The 25693-nt window shown below is 37.5% G+C and overlaps 1 protein-coding gene across 1 annotated transcript in view; it reads right to left on the bottom strand.

Moving 5' to 3' along the window:
• LOC102404947 (disintegrin and metalloproteinase domain-containing protein 2) overlaps positions 1-25693 on the bottom strand; it is a 101008-nt gene that overhangs the window by 64862 nt on the left and 10453 nt on the right. The window contains exons 5-7 of the mRNA XM_025278209.2: positions 13538-13614; positions 9683-9851; positions 5198-5254 (exon numbers count right to left, since the gene is read on the bottom strand). Coding sequence (XP_025133994.2) covers positions 5198-5254; positions 9683-9851; positions 13538-13614 — 303 coding nt within the window. The remainder of the gene's footprint in view (positions 1-5197; positions 5255-9682; positions 9852-13537; positions 13615-25693) is intronic.

The following is a 25693-nucleotide window of genomic DNA, read 5'->3' as shown; positions in this document are numbered from 1 at the left end:
GGAGAAAATAATAGGGAATGAAACAACTGACAAAGGATTGATTTCCAAAATACACAAGCAGCTCATACAACTCAATACCAGAAAAACAAACAAACAAATTAAACAAACAAATTAAAGTGTGGGAAAAAGGCCGAAACAGAGTCAGACACAACTAAAGTGACTTAGCACACACACAGGCACACAACCAATAATCAGCCATGAAATTAAAAGATGCTTGCTCCTTTGAAGGGAAGCTATGACAAACCTATGACAAGCCTAAACAGCATATTCAAAGGCAGAGATATCATTTTGCTGACACAGGTCCATATAGTCAAAGCTGTGGTTTTTCCAATAGTCATGTACAGATGTGAGATTGGACCATAAAGAAGGCTGAGTACTGAAGAATTGATACTTTTGAATTATGGTGAGGAAGGAAGAAAAGTCAGTCAATACATGTCAACACTGAAGTACATCATTTGTTAGAAATATATATGACAAAGATTTGGAAGCAGCCTTTGTAAAATGATGAAAACAAATAATTAAAAATATTCTTCATGGAAGTGAAATCAGCAAAAGGGAGAACCAGAAAACACCAAGCCTTTGTTTTTCTCTGGAAATATCAAAAGACAATCAGAAAATGGTTGATATGATAATCCCATTGGAGCCTCTGGAAAACCTATGGAAAACATCCAAAGGTCTACAGCAGCCAAGCCAATGTCCAACCAAGAAAAACCCACCTTGAAAATGATAGGAAATCGTGTGGTATTTACTCTCCTATGCCCTACTTCCTCCCCAGCATGGCATGATTTAGTCTGGAGGAAAGGCCCATCTGTTCCCCAATTTCCTCTCTTATACTAGGTGGAGCAGAGAAGACCTTATTTGCAATTTTCTAACCTATCTGGAAGGTGTCCAAATGATTGTTTTCTGTGTCACCTAATCCAGTTTTCAGGTAGCAAAAAGGGGTGGTCAATGCTTGTTAAAACTTCAAGGTTATGACAGACCCACAGATACTTGGAACAAGAGATTACAGGTGGAAATATACAGATATAAAGCCCTGAAAAGAAGCTGGGGTGAGATTTTTTGGAAATTGAGATATTGAAAAGCAGCCATGTATATAGTGAATCCCACAGGCCCAGGCAAGACATATGGTCAGAGAGACCTGAGAACATCTTAAACTTTCACCACATGGACTAAGAGGTAACCCAGATTGCCGGGAGCTGGCATATTGCATATTGAGTGCATATTGCATATTGAGTGCAGCACTTTCCACAGCATCATCTTTCAGGATCTGGAATAGCTCAACTGGAATTCTATCACTGCCGGGAGCCAGCGTGAGGAATTCCGCCCATGACAAAGGTCATGAGGAAGGAGGCTCGGCATACGCAAAGGCGGGATCGAGCCTCAGGAGTCCCCCTGGAAATTCTCGAGCATCTACCCCCCAAACCAGAGTCTGCCTACTTTCTGCTTTGTGCTTTCACCTACACCTCTGACTTTACGGGGGGCTGTCCCCCACTACCTCTCTCTGAAAAAAGAGTTAGCTAACAGCTCCAGTTAATAATTCCTGGGTGTGACAGTGTTTAACCTACAAACTCCTTTGGAAATCCTCTAGCCTGCCTGAATAGGTTTTTCCGGCCACATGTGATTGTTCAGAGCCTCCCAACTGTGAGAGGCAGGAGATGTTCTAAACTGTCTAAACACAGATTCCTTTGAGTAGTTAAAAGATTGATTAGAAATTGTATTGGTGAAGGGTTTTTCACTTATTGAGCCAATGTTTGCTGCTAAGTCTCCATACTCCGTACCTACTGTGTCCTTGGCAGTGTATTGATTGATATAATGGGTGTATAGAAATGTAAGTAGTAGCCTCAATGTTTGTAACGTTGGACCCTTGAGTTAATTCTTTCTTGATTGAGCCCACCTCACCTTTGCCCTATAGGAATGCAGCTTTGTCCAATGCTTTTTTGGAGGCTGGTGCCTGACTTTGGAATAATCACCTTTAGAGAAAGATAAGTTTCTTAAAATGTTAACAGGCCTCCTGGCCAGAAGATGATGTAATTCACCTGAACTTTTGCATATGATAAGTTTGAAAGCCTGGCTTCGATTAGGACCAGGAACTGCTGTCCTTGCATGACTCCACCCCTTCCCCCATTATCCTCTATGCACAACTTAAGGTATAAAAACTACTTTGGAAAATAAAGTGCGGGCCTTGTTCACTGAAACTTGGTCTCCCCATGTTGCTCTCTCTTTCAAATTCTGGCTGAGTCTCCATCTGGAGCGCGGAACCCACCATGCTTGCTAATTATGCCTGGGCTTCTAAGATCCGACCGGGGAGGCCTCAGTGTCTCCTCTCCTTCGGGAGAACGGAAGGACTCCTGCGGCCTACGTAAGTGGTGCAAACTTCTTGTCTTGAAGTTTTATTGGTCTCCTGCGTAAACCAAGCTACTCAGCTTCTTTTCTCCACTGAATTTTCCTACTGAGCTATCCTCATTCTATTACTCTTTATATCTTTAATGAATAAATAATTAAATAGGTCGCCGACGCCGTCCCCGCTTCGAATACCCTGGATCAGCCGGGGCTGGACCCCGGCACCAGATAATCAGTGAAAGGCTACCCTGACATAGAGCCAGTTCCAAAAAATGGTTTAAAAGGTGGTTATTTTTTTAAAATGCTGAATTTTCAATAAAAATCACAAGATACCTTAGTCAATTTGGGCTACTATAACAAAAACACCATAAAACTTGGTTTCAAACAACAACCATTTGTTTCTCACAGTTCTGAAGGCTGGAAAGTTTAAAGGTTAAGTCTCCAGCCACAGACATCAATTCCGTGTTGATGAGAACATGCTGTGTCCTCACACGGTAGAAGAGGTGTCCTTTCTTTTATAAGGGCACTAATCCCATTCACCTTCATGACCTAAGCCATTCCCAAAGGCTCCACTGCCAAATAACATCACTATGTGCATGTTCTTGCTTCTTGCTCAGTTGCTTCAGTCATGTCAGACTCTTTGTAACCCTATGGACTGTAGCCCATCAGGCTCCTCTGTCCATGGGATTCTCCAGGCAAGAATACTGGAGTGGGCTGCCATGCCCTTCTCCAGGATATCTTCCCCACCCAGGGATAGAACCCATGTCTCCTGCAGCTTCTGCACTGCAGGCAAATTCTTTACTGCTGAGCCCCTGGGGAAGCCCCACCACCATTATTCATCAGTATACATGTGAACAGAAAAGAAACATTCAGTCTATATTATAAGGCAAACTAGCAAACAACAACAAAAGCATAGCTCAAGGGAATGAAATAAATTGGCAGAAACCAGTCCTGAGAACTTGGAGACTTACTAGACAAAGTCCCTAAAACGACTGTGTAAAATATGCTCAAAGAGCTAAAGGAGATGGACATGTACACACAGCTTTATTTTGAATGGATAACCAACAGGGGATTACTGTACAGCACAGAGAACTCTGCTCAATGTCATGTGGCAGCCTGGATGGGAGGGGAGCTTGGGGTAGAATGGATACATGTGCATGTATGACTGAGTCAATCTGCTGCACCTGAAGCTATCACAATATTGTTAATTGCTTATACTCCAAAATAAAATAAAAAGTTTTTTTAAAAAGCTAAAGGATAAAAAGAACGAAGTCAGGAAAATGATGTATGAATAAAATGAGAATGGAAACAAAGATATAGAACTATAAAAGAAATCAAAAAGAATTCTGGCATTGAAAATGCAGTAACTGAATTAAAAGTTGAGTAGATGGGTTCAACAGCAGATTTAAAGGAGCATAAGAAAGAATCAGTAAACTTGAGAACAGGATAATTGAAATTGTTGAGTCTGAGAACCAAAAAGAAAAAAGAAAGGGGGGAACTTGTGGGATACCATTATGTAGTACAATATACAAATAAAGAGAATCCCAGAAAAAGAAGAGAAATTATCTAAATAATGGCCAAAAGCTTGTCAAATTTGATGAAACACATGAACCCACAAATCCTGGAAGCTTAACAAATTCTAAGAACGATAAAGCCAAAGGGACTCACACCAAGACACATTATAATCAAATTATCTAAAGCTAAGAACAAAGAGAATACTAATATTGAAGACAATAAGAAAAAAGCAACTAACTATGTAAAAGGGATGATAATAAGATTACTAGCCAATTTCTTAGCAAAAACTGCAGAGGCCAGAAGACAATGAGATGCTATATTTAAAGTACTGAACACAAAATGGAAAAGGCACCTTGGAAGACAGCTTGGCAATTTCTCACACACACAAAACACCAAACAAACAAACAAAAAGACTGTTATCGTATGATGTAGCAATCATGCTGCTAGATATTTACCCAAAGGAGATAAAATATATCCATGAAAAAACGTGTGCAGGGATATTTACAGCAGCTTGATTCATAACTGCCAGAATGTGGAAGCAACTGAGATGGCCTTTAGAAGGTGAATGGATAAACAAACTGGGATATATACAGACAGTACAATGTTACTAAGTTCTAAAAAGAAATTAGCTCTAAATCCATGATAAGGCACGTAGTAAAGTTAAATGCATGTTACCAAGGTAAAGAAGACAATCTGTCATGGCTACAGACCTCACATTTCAACTACGTGACATTCTCAAAATAGCAAAATTATTGAGATAGTAAAAAGATCAAAGGTTACTAGATGTTACGAGTATGCTGCTACTGCTGCTATTAAGTCACTTCAGTCGTGTCCGACTGTGTGACCACATAGACGGGAGCCCACCAGGCTCCCCTCCCTGGAATTCTCCAGGCAAGAACACTGGAGTGGGTTGCCATTTCCTTCTCCAATGCATGAAAGTGAAAAGTGACAGTGAAGTAGCTCATTTGGGTCCGACTCTGAGCGACCCCATGGACTCCTCCATCCATGGGATGAATCCCAGGCACCTCTGTCCATGGGATTCTCCAGGCAAGAGTACTGGAGTAGGTTGCCATTTCCTTCTCTGGTTATGAGTATGAGAATGATGAATAAAAATTACTCAGAAACTATTCTGTATGTAACAGATGTTTTCATTTATGTTAATTATATAAAATGAAAAATAAACTAATAGAGAGATGATTTTCTATTTACTACTGATACCAGAAATTTAAATTCATTGAAGCATAAATTATTGTCTTGTGTTAAAAATTTATTCCAACATTTTTTATAACCTCCCATTGCTAATATAAATTAACATGAGACAAATAAATGAAAGTATACTTACCAAATCTTTTTCAACTACTATATGCATTTCTATATACTGAGAGAAGTCTGGAAGAGGCTAAAAAAATCACAAACAGGTAAAAATTGAAGAATTATTTAAATATTTTAAGTACTATCACTACTTCACAAATTCAATGTTAGAAATTCAATTTTATATATGAAAATAGTCACTTTCAGACTACTGTCTTTGTTGCCTCTTTTGCATCTGTTCAATCAATTAATTTACTCAGAAAATAATCAGCTAATTTACTCAGAAAATAACTTTACCTTCTATTGGTACAGGGCTACTCACTTGATTCTCTGCTCTGAAGGACATCTTCCCTTGATCACCATTATATGTGAATTTACATTAGTTTAATGATTCCATCATACATTATTATGCGTTATGATTTTATTTGTGACCTTGAAAGAGTAAGGGCACCTCTCTGTTTGGAGGGGTGGAATTTCATCTGAAGATAAAGCTAATCCTTGTATAAATGACCTCAGAAAAATGTGAGCAACAGAGAAACAAAATGACTGAGTTTCTTAAACTGTGTCATAGATGTCTCAGGATGTGGAATCTGGTTACTGTGTCATCACAGACCATGGTGGTTAACTTAGGCACAAATGTGAGGCCCAGTGGGCTTATGATCTGTGTGATTTACACCCTGCCAATTTCTAGGGACAAAGTAATACTTGTTTTAACTACCATTAGTAAAATATTACTTGTTTCCATCATTATTTTTATATGAATTTAACCTAGGAGGAATATACTAAGGAAAACTTATGAGACAGTCTTTGTGGACACTCTAAGATTGTAGTGTATTTAACTCAAAATAGTTACTAATACCATCAACAAGCAATGGACAAATATATAGAAGCAGAAAAGGAGAATCAAATTTCAAAAATTGAGAAAACATTTATTATGCTTAAAGTCTGCATTTTTTTTTTCTTTTTACACTGATATTTAATTCCTTGAAAGTTCAAAACTATCACATTTTACTTAAACCATTTTCCTTAACATAAAGAGGAGCAATAAAGAGGGAATAACTAATCTGGGACTTAGCAAAGATGAGAAAAGTGAAGACTATAGTAATTTAAAGGGAAAAAGTTAATAAGGTCATTAAAACAAATTCAGGGCTGCATGATTATTCATTTTTTCCACTTTAAAAATTCTACTAAAGCCTTGAAGACTTGTGTTTTTTTTTTTAAACAATGCAAATGAAATCCCCTTACAGTCTAACTGATTTATTATAATTTCCATCCAAAGGTAAGCACCAAATGTTTCATGATAGTTTTGCTTATAGGACTCCATCCTGTCATTTAGGATGAAACAAGGAAAAGACACTACTTTACTGGAGGATAAACACAAGCATTTATATTAATGTGTTAGGGTTATATTAATGATTTGAAGGATTCAAAGTTATTTCTTTGTTTTAATCAATGTAAGTTGCTACTGATGCTGCTGCTTAGTTGCTAAGTCGTGTCCGACTCTTTTGTAACCCCACGCTGCAGCCTGCCAGGCTCCTCTGTCCTCTGTCTATAGGACTTCCCAGGCAAGAATACAGGAATGGGTTGCCATTTCCTTCTGCAGGGGACTTTCCTGACTCAGGGTTCGAACTGTGTCTCCTGCATCACTTGGATTGGCAGGCGGGTTCTTTACTATTGCACCACCTGGGAAGCCCAACATAAGGGTTAGCTGACTTACATTTCCTGAAGTAATCCTTATTTATTTTCATCTTTGAGATAAGGACTGATTATATTTAGTTGATAATAATTTATTCATTTATTTTCTGGACAATAAACTTTCAAGAGAAAAGATACATAGTCTATTTTAGAAAAACAATTAGAAATTTAAGACAAAGGTGCATAAAATAATGCCAAGAAATGTGTGCATTGGAAAGGTGGGCAGGTGCTAAGATTTTAGAAGATCTCAAAAGCTATTTTATTTAGTAAAAGAAAGTAGTCAATAAAGAAAACCAATTTCTTGGATATGTGTTATATGAGGTTGACACCAATTACCTGAAAATTTGCTTTGGTAAAGTAAACACTAAAGAATTGGATCTAGGGAAGAAGACTAGAGAACACTGCTAAGTAATCCAATTGCAATATATTTGGAGTAAAGAGTTAAAATTAGAAGATGCCAAAGATCACTGGTAAGAATATTCAGGGAGTGAGAAGGGCATGAAGATGTTGATAGATGACAGACAGACAATACAGATAGAAAAACATATAAGTAGGTAGAGAGTTAATGTGTGTGTTTGTGTATTTTGTTTAGCTTGGGCGATTATCATGTGCTACATAAGCTCAATAACTAAGAAAAAATGGAATGAGAGTGGGAGATCTATAAATTACTGTAGATAAAGCCATGAAAAAATATACAAGATAATATATAAGACAAACAAAAACCTGAGACTTAACACAGGAAATACTGGAGAAGGAAATGGCAACCCACTCCACTGTTCTTGCCTGGAAAATCCCATGGACGGAGGAGCCTGGCAGGCTATGGTTACTGGGGTCGCAAAAAGTTGGACACGACTGAGCAACTGAGCACAACACAGGAAATATCATTATCTAGAATATGAATGTATAAAGAAAAGAGAGAGAAGGCGATACATAGAGAGAGGCAGGAGAATTTTATCAGAGAGTAAAGTGAGTTGAAAATTCTGGGGAGTTTTTATGTTATTTCACCATTAACATTATACTCTATGGTAGTGGACTGAAACAACACAGAATCAACACAATCTCAGCTTTCATTTTTGGGAAATGAAAACAAGTGAATGCTAACATTTATTTGGAAATTGACAGCATCAAGAATAGCCAAAACAATCTTGAAAAACAACACTACTGAAGGATGTACACTTACTAATTTCAGAACTTATTTCAAAAATATCGCAGTAAATAAAAAGTGACTCTGGCATAGGAATAGACATAAAGATCAATGGAATATTATTGCATGTGCAGAAATAACCCCTAAATCTATAGTCAACTGATTTTGAAATAAAAGGGCTGGGCCATGAAAATTCAGTGAATAAAAGATGAGTCTCTTCAACAAATGGTGTTGGGAAAACTAGATATGCATATGAAAAATGATGAATTTAGAGCCCTTCCTCCCTTTTTACAAAAAATTAAATTAAGTTGGATCATATATTGAAATGTAAGAGGTTAAAGAATAAAACTTTTAGAGGAAATATGAAATAAATTTTGTAAATCTGGTATGATAGTTAATTTTATCTGTGAACTTGACTGGACCACAAATGCCCAGATATTCGTCCAAAAATTATTCTGGATATTTATGTGAAAATAATTTTGGATAAGACAAACATTTAAATTGGTGAACTTTCAGTGGAGTAGATTATCCTTCATAATATGTGTGCACCTCATCTGGTCAGTTGAAAGTATTAACAGAACAAGGACTACCTTGTAAGCAAGAATGTACACATTGCTGTATTTAAAATGGATAACCAACAAAGACCTACTGTATAGCACAGGAAGCTCTGCTCAATGTTATGTGGCAGCCTGGACAGGCAGCGGGCGGAAGTTTTAGGGAGAATGATAACATACGTAAGTATGGCTGAGTCCCGTTGCTTATCCACCTGAAACTATCACAACGTATTAATCAGCTATACTCCAATACAAAATAAAAAGTTAAAAAAAATTCCTTCCAACTGACTGCCTTTAGACTGAACACAACTTTTCCATGGTCTCCAGCCTGCCAGTATGCAGTCTACTTTAAATTTTCTCATTCTCTCTGTGTGTATTTATATCAAATATATGTATATGTGTGTATCCATACATGCAGACACACACACACATGCATCTTGTTGGTTCTGCTTTTCTAAAGAAATGTTTGTCATGAAAGACACCATTTTAACTATTGTAGCTGTGGAACTGAGATTGTTGAAAACCAAACACAGAATCTCACTTTGTGAGTGAATGGACTGCAACACAGGTTGAACGTCTACCCTCACAGGGTATCTACTGAAAGAAGTAAGATCCTAAAAATTGGAAAGTGGGTGTATGAGAAACTCTGATGAAGCTGGAGTCATTAACCTTCTAAACTCTGGTGAGTCTTTGTTGAATGAAGAAGTCCCTCCATCTCTGGATAAGGATATAAGGACAGTATAATGGCCTACCCTAAGGCAGTTGCCATAAAAGACACTTGTGATTCTTCTCAGGATCCTAGATAGGTGTCTTCAGTATTTATGTGAATGTCACTCATGCTTATTTTATCAGAATTCAGACATAATGGATATGGAGAAAGGAGTGCATCTGCAGGCAACAAAGGTCTGTATCACGGGGGAAAATGCCATTAATGGTGGAAAATGCCAGCTTGGAGTTCTGCAAAACTGAGTGACTAGTTTTGAGGCTTACAACACAAGCTCTGAAGTGTCTGATGTGTCTTGCTCTCTCTCAATAATTTGTAAGCAACTGGTTTATCATAAAAATACATTGTTTATATGGCTGCATAGTAATAACCACATAGTTTACTCAATAGATCACTCACCTCTACATTTTGTATCTTATAGGGCTTTTCTCTTAGCTCAATTTCTCTCTCAGTATATACAGAAGAACTTGAATCCCTAGGTTTTATTTGGTAAACCATATGTTCAAAACCAATTGAAGGCTCCAAGGGCTCAATTCCATAACTTACATTTTCAAACTGTAGTAAGCCCCTACAAATTCCAAAAAATAAGCGAATAAATAAAATAATTCATTTTCTTAAAGTCAATAAAATGAAATAATCAGTTTTTTAATAGTATGTAGATTATTTTCAGTCTTAGCCTTGGGTGGTGAAGTAGGAAAAACATTACCAAGAATCCACAGATATACTGAGTGGAATGAGTAGTAGTAATGCTGTTGGCATTTATCTAGCTATAATTAATACTAATGGTTTCCACATATACTAAAAATAAACCCTTAATTCAGGAGGGGAGTAGGAGACATTGCAAGAGTTTTTATACCATGCTTTTCTAATGACAGTTTTTCATAATAAGCCATGCCTCACTTTAAAACTTAGCAAAGATCAATGAAACTAAAAGCTGATTCATTGAGAGGATAAACAAAATTAATAAACCTTTAGCCAGACTCATCAAGAAAAAAAAAAGAGGACTCAAATCAATACAATTAGAAATGAAAAAGAAGTTATAACTGACACTACAAGTTGCTACAAACAACTATATGCCAATAAAATGGACATCTCAGAAGAAGTGGACAAATTCTTAGAAGGATACAGGTTTCTAAGAGTGAACCAGAAAAAAATGGAAAATATGAACAGAATAATGACAAGTACTGAAATTGAAACTGTGATTAAAACTTCCAAACAAAAGGCCAGGGACGGAAAACATAGCAGGTGAATTATTTCAAGCATTTAGAGAAGAGTTAACACCTATTCTTCCCAAATCATTCCAAAAAATTGCAGAAGGAGGAACACTCCGAAGCTCATTCTATGAGGCCATCACCACCATGACACCAAAGCCAGACAATGGTGTCACAAATAAAGAATATTAAAGGCCAATATCACTGATGAACATGGATGCAGAAATCCTCAACAAAATACTAGCAAACAGAATCCAACAACACATTAAAATAATCATACACCATGAACAAGTGGGATTTATCACAGGGATGGAAGGATTCCTCAACACATGTAAATTGATCACTGTGATATGCCACATTAACAAACTGAAGAGGGAAAGTCATATGATCATTTCAACACACACAGAAAAAGCTTTGACAAAACTCAGCACTCATTTATGATAAAAACACTCCAAAAAGTGAACATAGAGGGAATATACTTCAACATAATAAAGGCCATATATGACAAACACACAGCAAACGTCATTCTCAACAGTGAAAAACTGAAAGCATTTCCTCTAAGATCAGGAACAAGACAAGGATATCCACTCTTACCACTTTTATTCAACACAGTTTTGGAAGTCCTAGCCAGGACAATCAGAGAAAAAAAAATAAATAAAAGGAGTACAAATTGGAAAAAAAGTAAAATTGTCCTGTTTGCAGATTAATGGTACTATGCACAGAAAATCCTAAAGATACCACCAGAAAACTACTAGAGCTCATTAAAGAACTTGGTAAAATTGTAGGATACAAAATTAATACACTAAAATCTCTTGCACTTCTATACATTAGCAATGCAAGATCCAAAAGAGAAATGAATGAAACAATCTACTTACCATCATATCAAAAAGTACCAAATAACCAACAATAAACCTATCTAAGGAGGCAAAAGACCTATACTCAGAAAGCTCTAAGATATTGATAAGAGAAAGCAAAGATGACACAAACAGATGTAGAGATATACCATGTCCTCAGATTTGAAGAATCAATATTGTCAAAACGACTATACTATCCAAAGTAATTTACAGATTAAATGCAATCACTATCAAATTCCCAGTGGCTTTTTTCACAGAATTAGAACAAAAAAATTTAAAATTTGTATGAAAACACAAAAGACCTTGAATGGCCAAAGCAATCATGAGAAAGAAAACTTGGGCTGGAGGAATCAGGCTACCTGACTTCAGAATATACTACAAAGCTACATTCATCAAAACAGTATGGCATTGGCACAATAATAGAAATACTGAAACTGGATAGAAATTTCAGAGCTAAACCTATGACCTCTGGTCATCTAATCTATGAAAAGGAGGCAAGATATACAATGCAGAAAGGACAATCGCTTCAATAACTGGTGATGGGGAAAAGAAAACTGGACAGCTATATGTAAAAGAATAAAACTAGAGCATTCTTTAATACCATACACAAAAATAAACTCAAAATGAATTAAAGACCTGAATATAAAACTGGATTCTGTAATACTCTTAGAGGAAAACACAGGAAAAACACTTTCTGGCATAAATTGAAGCAAGATCTTTTTTGATCCACCTCTCAGAGTAATGAAAATAAAACCAAAAATTAATGGAACATAATATAACTTAAAAATTTTGCACAGCAAAAGAAACCATCAACAAAACAAAAATATAAGCTCACAAAATAGGAGAAAACATCTGCAAGGTATTAATATTTTAAATATATAAACAGTGCATGCAGCTCAATATCAAAAAGCACAACAAACTAATCAAAAACAGGGGTGGAAGATCTAAACAGACATTTTTCCAAAGACTATATACATATGGCACATGAAAAAAATGTTTAATATCACTAATTATTCAGATCAGTTCAGTTGCTCAGTTGTGTCCGACTCTTTGCCACACCATGAATTGCAGCATGCCAGGCCTCCCTGTCCATCACCAGCTTCCGGAGTTCACTCAAACTAAAAAATGTTTAATATCACTAATTATTAGAGAAATGAAAATCAAAACTACAATGAGGAACCACCTAACACTATTCAGAATAGCCATAATTAAAAAGTGTACAAATAAATTATGCTGGTGGAGGAAAGGGAACCCTCCTACATTGTTGGTCAAATTATAAATTGGTACAGCCACTACGAAGAACAGTATGGTAGCTCCTTAAAAAACTAAAAATAGAGCTACCACGTGACATAGCAATCTGACCCTTGGGTAGATATCTGGAGAAAAGCATAATTTGAAAAGATATATGTGCCCCGATATTCATTGCAGCACTATTTATAACAGCCAGGACATGGAAGCAACCAAAATGTCTACTAACAGAGGAATGAATAAAGAATATGTGTTACATATCTACATTGAAAGATGTATATATAAAAAGGATATAAAGGCCATAAAAGCCATAAAAAGATGAAATAATGCCATTTGTAGCAACATGGATCGACCTAGAGATTGTCATACTGATTGAAGTTGGTTGGAGAAAGACAAATATTATCTGATACCACTTATATGTGGAATTTAAAAAAATGTTACAAATGAGCATATTTACAAAACAGAAATAGTCACAGATGTAGAAAGCAAACTTAAGGTTAGCGAAGGTGATGGGTGGAGGGAGGGATTAAATTGATAAATGCGAATTGACATATATACTCTACTATATATAAAATAAATAACCAATAAGAACCTCCTGAATAGCACAAGAAACTTTACTCAATACTCTGTAATATTCTATATGGGAGAATAATCTAAAGAAGATTGGAGATATATTTGATATTTGGCAAAACTAATACAATTATGTAAAGTTTAAAAATAAAATAAAAAAAAAACAAAAAAAATAAATGTGTATATGTATAGATATACACACACGTGCCTGACTCACTTTGCTGTACAGTAGAATCTAACATAACTTTGTAAATCAACTGCATTTCAATAAAAAAATTAAAAATAAAAATGAAACTTCTGAATATAATTTCTAAATTTGACAATTATTTCTTAAAAATTCCAGTTGCAACCATAAAATTATATATCACAACCTGAGTCCAGTACACGTGCTAATGATCGCCATAGAATTTGGATAACCTTCAATATATCCTTGGTAGTAGCAAAAATTCTGAAAAATAAAGAAAAACATATACATTTTTATTAGAATACTTCATGTTAAATATATTATTCTCAAATATTTAAAACATATATACATATACTGTATGCATCAAACACTTACTATTTCTGAGACAGATGTATAAGATTATTAGATGGACATTTAACCTCAGTTTTCCAAAATTGTGCCTAAAAGTTTCTAAGAATAAGTACATTTCCATGATCTTTTCTATTATAAATTAAACATGACAACCCCTATCATTAGGATCAAGGAAAAAATCATCAAAAACTTATTTTTTCAAATTCTTCTGACTTATTTTTTCAAGGTAAATATAAAAATATAAATAAATCCAAAACCTTCCAAATTTATTCAATTAAAAATTACTTTATTACAATGGCAGAGTAGATTATATTGGATTATAAACTCCCAAATTTACTGAAAAACTAATTCACACATTTTGAAAGCTCAATGAATTCAGAGTACAAACACAAAGAGATCCATAAACAGACGCATAAGCAAAAACATTAAAAATCAAAGAATCAAATCTTGAAAGCAGCATAAGAAAACTATTTACCTTAAAAGAGAACTCCAATGATATTTGCATCAGACTTCTCTGTAGAAACTACAAAGTTTAGGAAGCAGAGGGCTAACATAATGTACTTAAAGAAAAAAAAAATTACTCAAGAGTTCTATATCAAGCAAGGCAATGTTTAAAAATAAAATAAATTTATTTCCATATGAACAAAAACTTTTGAGAATTTGTTATTACTTGCTCAGCCTTACATGGAATACTTAAGGAAATTCTTCAGGTTGAAAGTAAGTGATCTCAAATAGTAATTCAAATCCACATAAAATTTCAAAGAGAACTCAAGAAGGTTACTATGTAATTTAAAAAGCATACTATGTAATTTAAAAAGGCATATTTTCCCTTTCATTCTCTTAACTGATTTAAAAATCAGTTGAGTAAAGTAATATGTATATATGCTTCCCTGATGGTTCAGTTGGTAAAGAATTTGCCTGAATGCAGGACATTGAATACAATGCAGGAGACCCAGGTTTGATCCCTGAGTAAGGAAGATGCCCTGGAGAAGGAAAGGGCAATCCAGCCCAGTATTCTTGCCTGGGAAATCCATGGACAGAGGAGTCTGGCAGCTATAGTTCATGAGGTCACGAGAGTTGGACACCACTTAGTGACTAAACCACAAAATGTATATAGCATAGTATTTGGTCCAAGAAATAGAATATATTTGCTGATAACAGCATATAGAAGGTGAGTGGAAACAAAGAAGTACTAGGTTAAGGAAAGGACTGCAGATAGTAAAGTAACTATAACAGTGAACTGTTGGGATTGTACATTAATAGATGTAATATGTACAACAATAATACCATAGAAGGGGGCAAATAAACAGTTTTATTAGGAAAAATGTCTCTGTGTCTCACTGGAATTAAGGTAAATATAAATCTAAAATTGCATCAGTTCAGTTCAGTCGCTCAGTTGTGTCCGACTCTTTGAGACCCCATGAACCTCAGCACACCAGGTCTCCCTGTCCATCACCAACCCCCAGAGTCCACCCAAACCTATGGCCATTGAATCAGTGATGCCATCCAACCATCTCATTCTCTGTCATCCACTTCTCCTCCTGCTGTCAATCCCTCCCAGCATCAGGGTCTTTTCCAATGAGTCAACACTTCCCATGAGACGGCCAAAGTATTGGAGTTTCAGCTTCAACATCAGTCCTTCCAATGAACACCCAGGACTGATCTCCTTTAGGATGGACTGGTTGGATCTCCTTGCAGTCCAAGGGACTCTCAAGAGTCTTCTCCAACACCACAGTTCAAAAGCATCAATTCCTGGCTATTATAAACAGTGTTGCGATGAACATTGGGGTACTCGTGTCTCTTTCCCTTCTGGTTTCCTCAGTGTGTATGCCCAGCAGTGGGATTGCTGGATCCCATCAGCAGATGAATGGATAAGAAAGCTGTGGTACATATACACAATGGAGTATTACTCAGCCATTAACAAGAATACATTTGAATCAGTTCTAATGAGGTGGGTGAAACTGGAGCCTATTATACAGAGTGAAGTAAGCCAGAAAGAAGAACACCAATACAGTATACTAACACATATATATGGAATTTAGAAAGATGGTAACAATAACCCTGTGTACGAGACAGCAAAAGAGACACTGATGTATAGAACAGTCTTATGGACTCTGTGGGAGAGGGAGAGGGTGGGAAGATTTGGGAGAATAGCATTGAAACATGTAAAATATCATGTATGAAATGAGTTGCCAGTCCAGGTTCGATGCACAATACTGGATGCTTGGGGCTGGTGCACTGGGACGACCCAGAGGGATGGAATGGGGAGGGAGGAGGGAGGAGGGTTCAGGATGGGGAACACGTGTATACCTGTGGTGGATTCATTTTGATATTTGGCAAAACTAATACAGTTATGTAAAGTCTAAAAATAAAAAAATAATAAAAAAAAAAGCATCAATTCTTCGGAGCTCAGCTTTCTTCACAGTCCAACTCTCACATCCATACATGACCACTGGAAAAACAGTAGCCTTGACTAGACGGACCTTCGTTAGCAAAGTAATGTCTGTGCTTTTCAATATGCTATCTAGGTTGGTCATAACTTTCCTTCCAAGGAGTAAGTGTCTTTTAATTTCATGGCTGCAGTCACCATCTGCAGTGATTTTGGAGCCCCAAAAAATAAAGTCTGACACTGTTTCCACTGTTTCCCCATCTATTTCCCATGAAGTGATGGGACTGGATGCCATGATCTTCATTTTCTGAATGTTGAGCTTTAAGCCAACTTTTTCACTCCTCTCCTCTTTCACTTTCTTCAAGAGGCCCTTTAGTTCTTCTTCACTTTCTGCCATAAGGATGGTGTCATCTGCATATCTGAGGTTATTGATATTTCTCCCAGCAATCTTGATTCCAGCTTGTGTTTCTTCCAGCCCAGCATTTCTAATGATGTACTCTGCATTGAAGTTAAATAAGCAGGGTGACAATATACAGCCTTGACATATTCCTTTTCCTATTTGGAACCAGTCTGCTGTTCCATGTCTAGTTTTAACTGTTGCTTCCTGATCTGCATACAGATTTCTCAAGAGGCAGATCAGGTGGTCTGGTATTCCCATCTCTTTCAGAATTTTCCACAGTTTATTGTGATCCACACAGTCAAAGGCTTTGGCATAGTCAATAAAGCAGAAATACATGTTTTTCTGGAAGTCTCTTCCTTTTTCCATGATCCAGCAGATGTTGGCAATTTGATCTCTGGTTCCTCTGCCTTCAAACCAGCTTGAACATTTGGAAGTTCACAGTTCATGTATTGCTGAAGCCTGGCTTGGAGAATTTTGAGCATTACTTTACTAGCGTGTGATATGAGTGCAATTGTGCGGTAGTTTGAGCATTCTTTGGCATTGCCTTTCTTTGGGATTGGAATGAAAACTGACCTTTTCCAGTCCTGTGGCCACTGCTGAGTTTTCCAAATTTGCTGGCATTGAGTGCAACATTTTCACAGCATCTTCTTTGAGGATTTGAAATAGCTCAACTGGAATTCCATCACCTCCACTAGCTTTGTTTGTAGTGATGCTTTCTAAGGCCCACATGACTTCTCATTCCAGGATGTCTGGCTCTAGGTGAGTGATCATACCATCGTGATTATCTTGGTTGTGAAGATCTTTTTTGTACAGTTCTTCTGTGTACTCTTGCCATCTCTTCTTAATATCTTCTGCTTCTGTTAGGTCCATACCATTTCTGTCCGTTATCGAGCCCATCTTTACATGAAATATTCCCTTGGTATCTCTAATTTTCTTGAAGAGATCTCTAGTCTTTCCCATTCTGTTGTTTTCCTCTATTTCTTTGCATTGATCACTGAGGAAGGCTTTCTTATCCCTCCTTGCTATTCTTTGGAACTCTACATTCAGATGCTTATATTTTTCCTTTTCTCCATTTCTTTTCACTTCTCTTCTTTTCACAGCTATTTGTAAGGCCTCCCCAGACAGCCATTTTGCTTTTTTGCATTTCTTTTCCATGGGGATGATCTTGATCCCTGTCTCCTGTACAATGTCACGAACCTCAGTCCATAGTTCATCAGGCACCCTGTCTATCAGATCTAGTCCCTGAAATCTATTTCTTACTTCCATTGTATAATCAAAAGGGATTTGATTTAGGTCATATCTGAATGGTCTAGTGGTTTTCCCTACTTTCTTCAATTTAAGTCTGAATTTGGCAATAAGGAGTTCATGAGACTTCCCTGGTGGCTCAGATGATAAACCCCAATCAATAAATCCAATAAATAAATGCAAAGGTTGTCAGATTAGGTTAAAAAAAAAGACACAACTGTGAACTGTTACTAGATAACTGGCTTTAATTTCAAAGACATAGACTGATTAAAGGAATAAAAAAGAATATCATGCAAATAGCAATCTTGAGCAAATGGGATTGACCACCTTATACCAAGTTACTCTGGTGGTGACTCAGATGGTTAAGAATCTGTCTGCCAATACAGGAGACATGGGTTCAATTCCTGTGTCTCCTGGGGTCGAAGATCCCCTGGAGGAGCAAATGGCAACCCACTCCAGTATTCTTGCCTGGGAAATCCATGGACAGAGGAAACTGGTCCATGGGATCACAAAGAGTTGGACGCAGCTAGCGACCAACATTATAGTGTATATCAGACAAAACAGACTTTAAAAACAAAAAACATGTTAGTAGATAATGAGCAATATTTTATAATAATACAAAGTTCAACACATCAGGAAGATATAACACTTGTAAACACAGGTAACGTACCATAGTACATTAAAATTTGGTAGATATAAGTCTTTAACTTATAGTTGAAGACTTCCTTTTTCTTTCTATTCCACTTTTAGTGATCCATGGAACAGCTAGGTAGAAGATTAACAAGGAAATACAAGATTTTAAAAAATAAATTAAGGGAACCCAGTTAATTTATGCCAACATCCGTTGGATCATATAAAAAGCAAGAAAATTCCAGAAAAACATCTACTTCTTCTTCATTGACTACAATAAAGGCTTTGACTTTGGATCCAACAAACTATGGAAAATTCTTAAAGAAATGGGAATACCAGACCACTTTACACGCCTCCTGAGAAACCTGTATGCAGGTGAAGAAGCAACAGTTTGAGCTGGACATGGAACAATGAAGGTTCCAAATTGGGGAAGGAGTACGTCAAGGCTGTATATTATCTCTCTGCTTTTATGTGGAGTAATTTTATGCAGAGTACTTCATGTGAAATGGATGAAGCTCAAGCTGGAATCAAGCTTGCTGGGAGAAATATCAATAACCTCAGATATGCAGATGACATAACCTTTATGGCATAAAGTGAATAAGAACTAAAGAGCCTCTTGATAAAGATGAAAGGGGGGAGTGAAAAAGCTGGCTTAAAACTCAACATTCACAAAAGGAAGATCACGCCATCAGGTCCCACGACTTCATGGCAAATATATGGGGAAACAAAGGAAACAGTGAAAAACTTTATTTTCTTGGGCTCCAGAATCACTGCAGATGGTGACTGCAGCCATGAAATTCAAAGACACTTGCTCCTTGGAAGAAAACCTAGGACAAACCTAGACAGTGTATTAAAAAGCAGAAACATCACTTTGTCAACAAAGGTCTGTATAGTCAAAGCTATGGTTTTTCCAGTAGTCATGAATGGATGTGAGTGTTGGACCATAAAGAAAGCTTAGTGCCAAAGAATTGATGCTTTTCAACTGTGATGTTGGATAAGACTCTTGAGAGTCCCTAGGACAGCAAGGAGATCTAACCAGTCCATCCTAAAGGAGATCAGTCCTGGGTGTTCATTGGAAGGACTGATGCTGAAGCTAAAGCTCCAGTACTTTGGCCACCTGATGAAAGAACTGACTCATTGGAAAAGACCTGATGATAGGAAAGATTGAAGGCAGGAGGAGAAGGGGATGACAGAGGGTGAGATGTCTGGATGGCATCATCCATGCAATGGACATGAATGTGAGAAAACACAGGGAGATGGTGAAGGACAGGGAAGCCTGGCATGCTGCAGTCCATGGGGCTGCAAAGAGTCAGACATGACTGAGTAACTTAACAACAACAAAAGTAAACCTAGCAGACATCTGTAAAATGCTCTGCCAAAGAAAAACAAGATACGCATTCTTCTTAACCTGTACATATTTTCCAGGAGAGATCATATGCTCATGCATTAAAAAAGCCTCAATTTAAAAGTACAGAACTAGTAAAAGTATGCTTTCTGATAATAATGACATTTTTTTAGAAATAACTGACAGAAAACATTTGGATGAACTCACAGACATGTGGAAATCAAACATTGTATCTCTAAATAACCCATGGATTAAAGGAGAAATCAAATATGAAACCAGAAGATATTTAAGGAAAATAAAAATGAAGAAACTCCATACTTAAAAAGTATAGGATGTGGCGAAAGTTAGTTCTTTTGATAAATGTATATAGATTGACACATATATTAACAATGAAAAAAGATAAAGTAATACCAATCCAACCACCTATAACTCAGGAAAAGGAAGAACAAGCTAAATCTAAATTAAGCAGAACAAAGGAAATAATGTAGAGTGAAATTAAATAGGAATAAATCTATCAATGAAAGCAAAAGGTGGTTCTTTGAAAAGTTAAAATTGACAATTCTTAAGATACATTGACTACTAAAAGAACAAAATTACTAAAATCAGAAATAAAAGTGGGGTATTACTACCACCCTTATAGCAGGATTATTTAGGGAGTGCTAAGAATCATCATATGCCAACATTACACGATGTTGGTAAATTGATAAATCTATAGAAAAGCACAAACTACCTTCTCTGTCCATGGTGCCTCTTCTAGCATCAGCACTCGTGAACTAAAAGAGAGCCTTATCCACTGCCATGGCTTCTGCACAGTGTTGTGTCTGATATAGAAACTTATTTTTCAGTGAATTAAGTGTAGCCATTGGTTTATGTGGGCTTCCCTCATATCCCAGTCAGTAAAGAATCTGCCTGCAATGCTGGAGACCCGGGTTTGATCCCTGGGTCAGGAAGATCCCCTGGAGAAGGAAATGGCCACCCACTCCAGTACTTTTACCTGGGGAATCTCATGGACAGAGAAGCCTGGCCAGTACAGTCCATGAGTTGGACACGACTTAGTAACTAAATCACCACCACCACCATTGGTTTATGTACATATCTAACCATATATTCTATCATCTGGAAGTGGCTGATCTAACTTAAAGGTAGACTAGCTTACTGAACACTTTTACCATGGTAGTTGGGAGACATTACTCTGAAAGGCTGGGGTTCTGTTTGCATCAGAGACCAGTATATGGCAAGTTTCACTGAGAGCTTCAATACATTTGTCCAGATGTAAGGTGTTGCAATGGGAGTCTCACCTTCCCAACATTATACCTAATAACTATTTTGTAGCTTTTTTGCTTTCTACCATAGCAACTTTTAGCTCCCAGCCACCAGTGGGGAATTTATTCACCCGGGGACACAACAATGATTCTACTACTTTGGAAGATGAAACTTCCACCTGGATATTTTGAGCTACTGTACAAATGGCAATGTACAAATGAGCAAGCTAACCCAGAGGCTGGAGGGACTGACTCTGAACACAGGATGGAAAACTGTTGCTTAAAGAAGTGCTGTGTCTTCAATTTACTTGAATATAACAGTAACCAAAATAAGATATGATTAAGGATGCAGACCCTTTGGGAATGAAGATTTGTGCTTTTCTGCTAGGTAAACATCCATAAGAAGCTTAGGTAGGTCCTGCTGAGAGCAATGGAAATGGGGAGCAGGTGGTGGGAAAAAGAAGTCATACACAGCAATCATAACTGATCACAGAAGCGAAGACTAGCAGCTTTGCATATGTTCTTTTGGCTTGTCACATGCATATGTATCTTTATTTGTATGTACCAACCATTTTCTTCTTTCCCCCCCTCTTCCTATTATCAGCTTACATACAAGTGGTTGGAAGTTAACTTTACAAGTTAATTTAACCTCATGTTAACACAGTATTCAGAGGGACTGTGACAATTTGTGGAGCGTTTAATATTGCTACCAATGGACACAATGACACGTGATTGTGTGTCTCATCAATTTGTGGAAGAATGAAAATCGCTTTAATTGTGAAAAGTTTGGTTGAATGTTAACTAGAAATAGGTGATTCTGTTGTTTTTTCAGAGTTCAAATACATACATATGGGGGGCTTCCCTGGTGGCTCAGTGGTAAAGAATCTGCCTGCCAATGCAGGAGACGCAGGTTCAGTCCCTGGTATGGGAAGATCCCACATGCCATGGAACAACTAAGCTTGTGTGCCACAACTATGGGGCCTGTGCCCTAGAGCCTGTGCTCCACAGCAAGAGAAACTACAGTAGTGGGAAGCCTGCACCACCACCACAAAGAGTAGCCCTCTCTCGCCACAACTATGGAAAAGCCTGCACAGCAATGAAGACCCGGCACAGCCAAAAAAAAAAAAATTTTTTTTTAAATGAGTGCATATGGAAACTGAATAGTCTAAGTTGTAAGGCTCTGTTGATTATTAATGCATTGCAACTCAGTTTCAAATTAACCTTTTGCCTGCTTTGTACAAATGAATATGGGCCCCTTAATTATTTTTTCCTTTGCTATGGAGCAAGCTTTGCTAGTAAGGGGTGCTGGTGAGCATGGGAAGACAGCTTTGCTGTCTGGTTCCAGGGTGCTAGCTTGGCAGGCTCCTACAGAGAGTACAGCTGTGGCAAAGCCAGGATGCTTCAGTGACTGGTGGTCACTAACACCCTTCAGCCGGTAGTTTCCATCCGTCCAGGCCCCTCTCCTTCCGCAGTAAAGTGACTTTGGTGAGACATCTTGTGAGCAGCTCTCCTGGCTACCCAAAGGGCAGATGTCCCTTGGATGGTTCTGAAGAAAAGTTTCACAGCAACATCATTTGGAACAGCACCACAGTGACTTCTGCTATTTGAAGATCCATGGTCATGCCATTTTCAGCAATCCCAACTCTGGGGTAAAGAAACAGGCTTTTTTAACCCATCCTAAGGTTGCCAACCACCTGAACTGCCTCTTGAGAAATCTATATGCAGGTCAGGAAGCAACAGTTAGAACTGGACATGGAACAACAGACTGGTTCCAAATAGGAAAAGGAGTACGTCAAGGCTGTATATTGTCAGCCTGCTTATTTAACTTATATGCAGAGTACATCATGAGAAACGCTGGACTGCAAGAAACACAAGCTGGAATCAAGATTGCCGGGAGAAATATTAATAACCTCAGATATGCAGATGACACCACCCTTATGGCAGAAAGTGAAGAGGAACTCAAAAGCCTCTTGATGAAAGTGAAAGTGGAGAGTGAAAAGTTGGCTTAAAGCTCAACATTCAGAAAACAAAGATCATGGCATCTGGTCCCATCACTTCAAGGGAAATAGATGGGGAAACAGTGGAAACAGTGTCAGACTTTATTTTTTGGGCTCCAAAATCACTGAAGATGGTGACTGCAGCCATGAAATTAAAAGACGCTTACTCCTTGGAAGGAAAGTTATGACCAACCTAGATAGCATATTGAAAAGCAGAGACATTACTTTGCCAACAAAGATCCATGTAGTCAAGGCTATGGTTTTTCCTGTGGTCATGTATGAATGTGAGAGTTGGACTGTGAAGAAAGCTGAGCTCTGAAGAATTGATGCTTTTGAACTGTGGTGTTGGAGAAGACTCTTGAGAGTCCCTTGGACTGCAAGGAGATCCAACCAGTCCATTCTGAAGGAGATCAGCCCTGGGATTTCTTTGGAAGGAATGATGCTAAAGCTGAAACTCCAGTACTTTGACCACCTCATGCAAAGAGTTGACTCATTGGAAAAGACTCTGATGCTGGGAGGGATTGGGGGCAGGAGGAGAAGGGGACGACAGAGGATGAGATGGCTGGATGGCATTGCTGACTCGATGGACATGAGTCTGAGTGAACTCCGGGAGTTGGTGATGGACAGGGAGGCCTGGCATGCTGCGATTCATGGGGTCGCAAAGAGTTGGATATGACTGAGAGACTGAACTGAACTGAACTGAAGGTTGCGAACTGCTTCTTCTGATATTCCTATGTCCTTTAAAGTTCTCTTTACTTCTTGTTTTTGAGTCTAATCCCTGTTACAGTTAATAATTCTCTATATTAAACTTTCTATGTGCAAATTTTTGAGTGATTTCTTTAGACATAGACTAACAGTTTCTTACATTTTTTAGATACTTCATTGGTTTATCATCATATTTGTATTTCTTGACTGTGGGTTCATATACAGCTTCATCTGCATAAATCATACTTTATACAATCAAGAGAAAATATCTTCCTTTCCCCCCGGTTTCGACTACTTTCCTGCAAATGTGGTTTATATTGTCCAGACTGATAACATACCTATCTTCAAAATTATCAGTAAATTATATCAATCTTATACATAAGTTGATTGGAAAAGTTGGAAATCAATAAATAAATCATTTTAGGTCAGCAGAGAAAAAATTTTGATAGAGTAATCAAAAGTTTATTATTTTTATACAATTTCCTTTCCCAGTTTTTTCATATTTTTTTCATTGTCATTTTTTTGCCCTGTTTTCCTTTACCATACCTTGTTTAGTCTTCTATTAGCACTCAAAATGAATGTGTATAAACAGCAGCAGTAAGAATGTTGCTGTTGTGTGTGTCTCCTACAAATTTTGATTTGATCAAGTTGATTGATAGTTCTGCTCAAGTCATCAACATATATTTGGTGAGTTTCTTCCTACTTCACCTATTGATTATTGAGAGAGAGAGACACACACACAGAGAGAGTGTGTGTGTGTGTGGGCATGCATATTCAGTTGTGTCTGACTCTTTGTGACTCTATGGACTATAGCCTGCCAGGCTCCTCTGTCCAGGGGATTCTCCAGGTAAGACTACTGGAGCAGATTGGCATTTCCTACTTCAGGGATCTTCCCGACTCAGGGATCAAACCCTCATCTCTTGGGTCTCCTGCATTGGCAAGTGGATTCTTTACCACTAGCACCACAGAGAGAAAAGTCTAAATCTTTAATAATAATAATTTGTTTTTTCATTTCTGTCAATTTCTGCCTCCTAAAGTTTGACATCTATTTTTATATGCATACATATTTCAGATTGTTACGCCATCTTGTAATTTTACTTTTTGACCACTGTGAGTATCTCTCTGTCCTGAAGAGATCATAAAGTAAGCTGCAGACATGGGGAACAACCCTGTGATGACCAGCCTAGACAGCATATTAAAAAGCAGTGACATAATTTTGCCAACAAAGGTCTGTCTAGCCAAAGCCATGGTTTTTCCAGTAGTCATGTATGGATGTGAGAGTTGGACTATAAAGAAAGCTGAGCAATGAAGAATTGATGCTTTTGAATTGTGGTGTTGGAGAAGACTCTTGAGAGTCCCTTGGATTGCAAAGAGATCAAACAAGTCCCTCCTAAAGGAAATCAGCCCTGAATATTCATTGGAAGGACTGATGCTGAAGCTGAAACACCAATACTTTGGCTACCTGATGCAAAGAACTGACTCATTGCAAAAGACCCTGATGCTGGGAAGGATTGAAGGCAGGAGGAGAAGAGGACATCAGAGGATGAGATGGTTGGATGGCATCACCGACTTGATGGACCTGAGTTTGAGTAGGCTCTGGGAGTTGCTGATGGACAGGGAAGCCTGGAATGCTGCAGTCCATGGGGTCACAAAGTGTTGGACATAACTGAGTAAGTGAACTGAAATGATCAGGGAACAAATTCTGTGTCTGATAGGTTGATTTGGTTTCTTATAGATAAGCCTTTAGTTAGTAAGATTTTAGGGATAAAAATCATTTGTGGAATGCATGAAAAACAAATTTATATGCTTCTAGCCTAATTTAATAAACTCTCCTGAGTTTTCCTACACTGAAGATAGGGTTGAAGCTTTGGCAAACATACTTTGCCAATATGGCATTTGAGGCCAGCATTCAATAACTTACTACATTCAGGTTATTACTAAAACAGTCTTTGATTTGTCTTTTTAATTATACATTTGTCTTTCATGACTATCTCCTGGGGAGGGAGGAAATAGAGTTAT

The sequence above is a fragment of the Bubalus bubalis genome, chromosome 1 (genome assembly GCF_019923935.1).
Source record: "Bubalus bubalis isolate 160015118507 breed Murrah chromosome 1, NDDB_SH_1, whole genome shotgun sequence".
NCBI lineage: Eukaryota > Metazoa > Chordata > Mammalia > Artiodactyla > Bovidae > Bubalus > Bubalus bubalis.
Note: the sequence above shows the minus strand (reverse complement) of the source record. Positions and strands in the feature narration are given on the sequence as shown.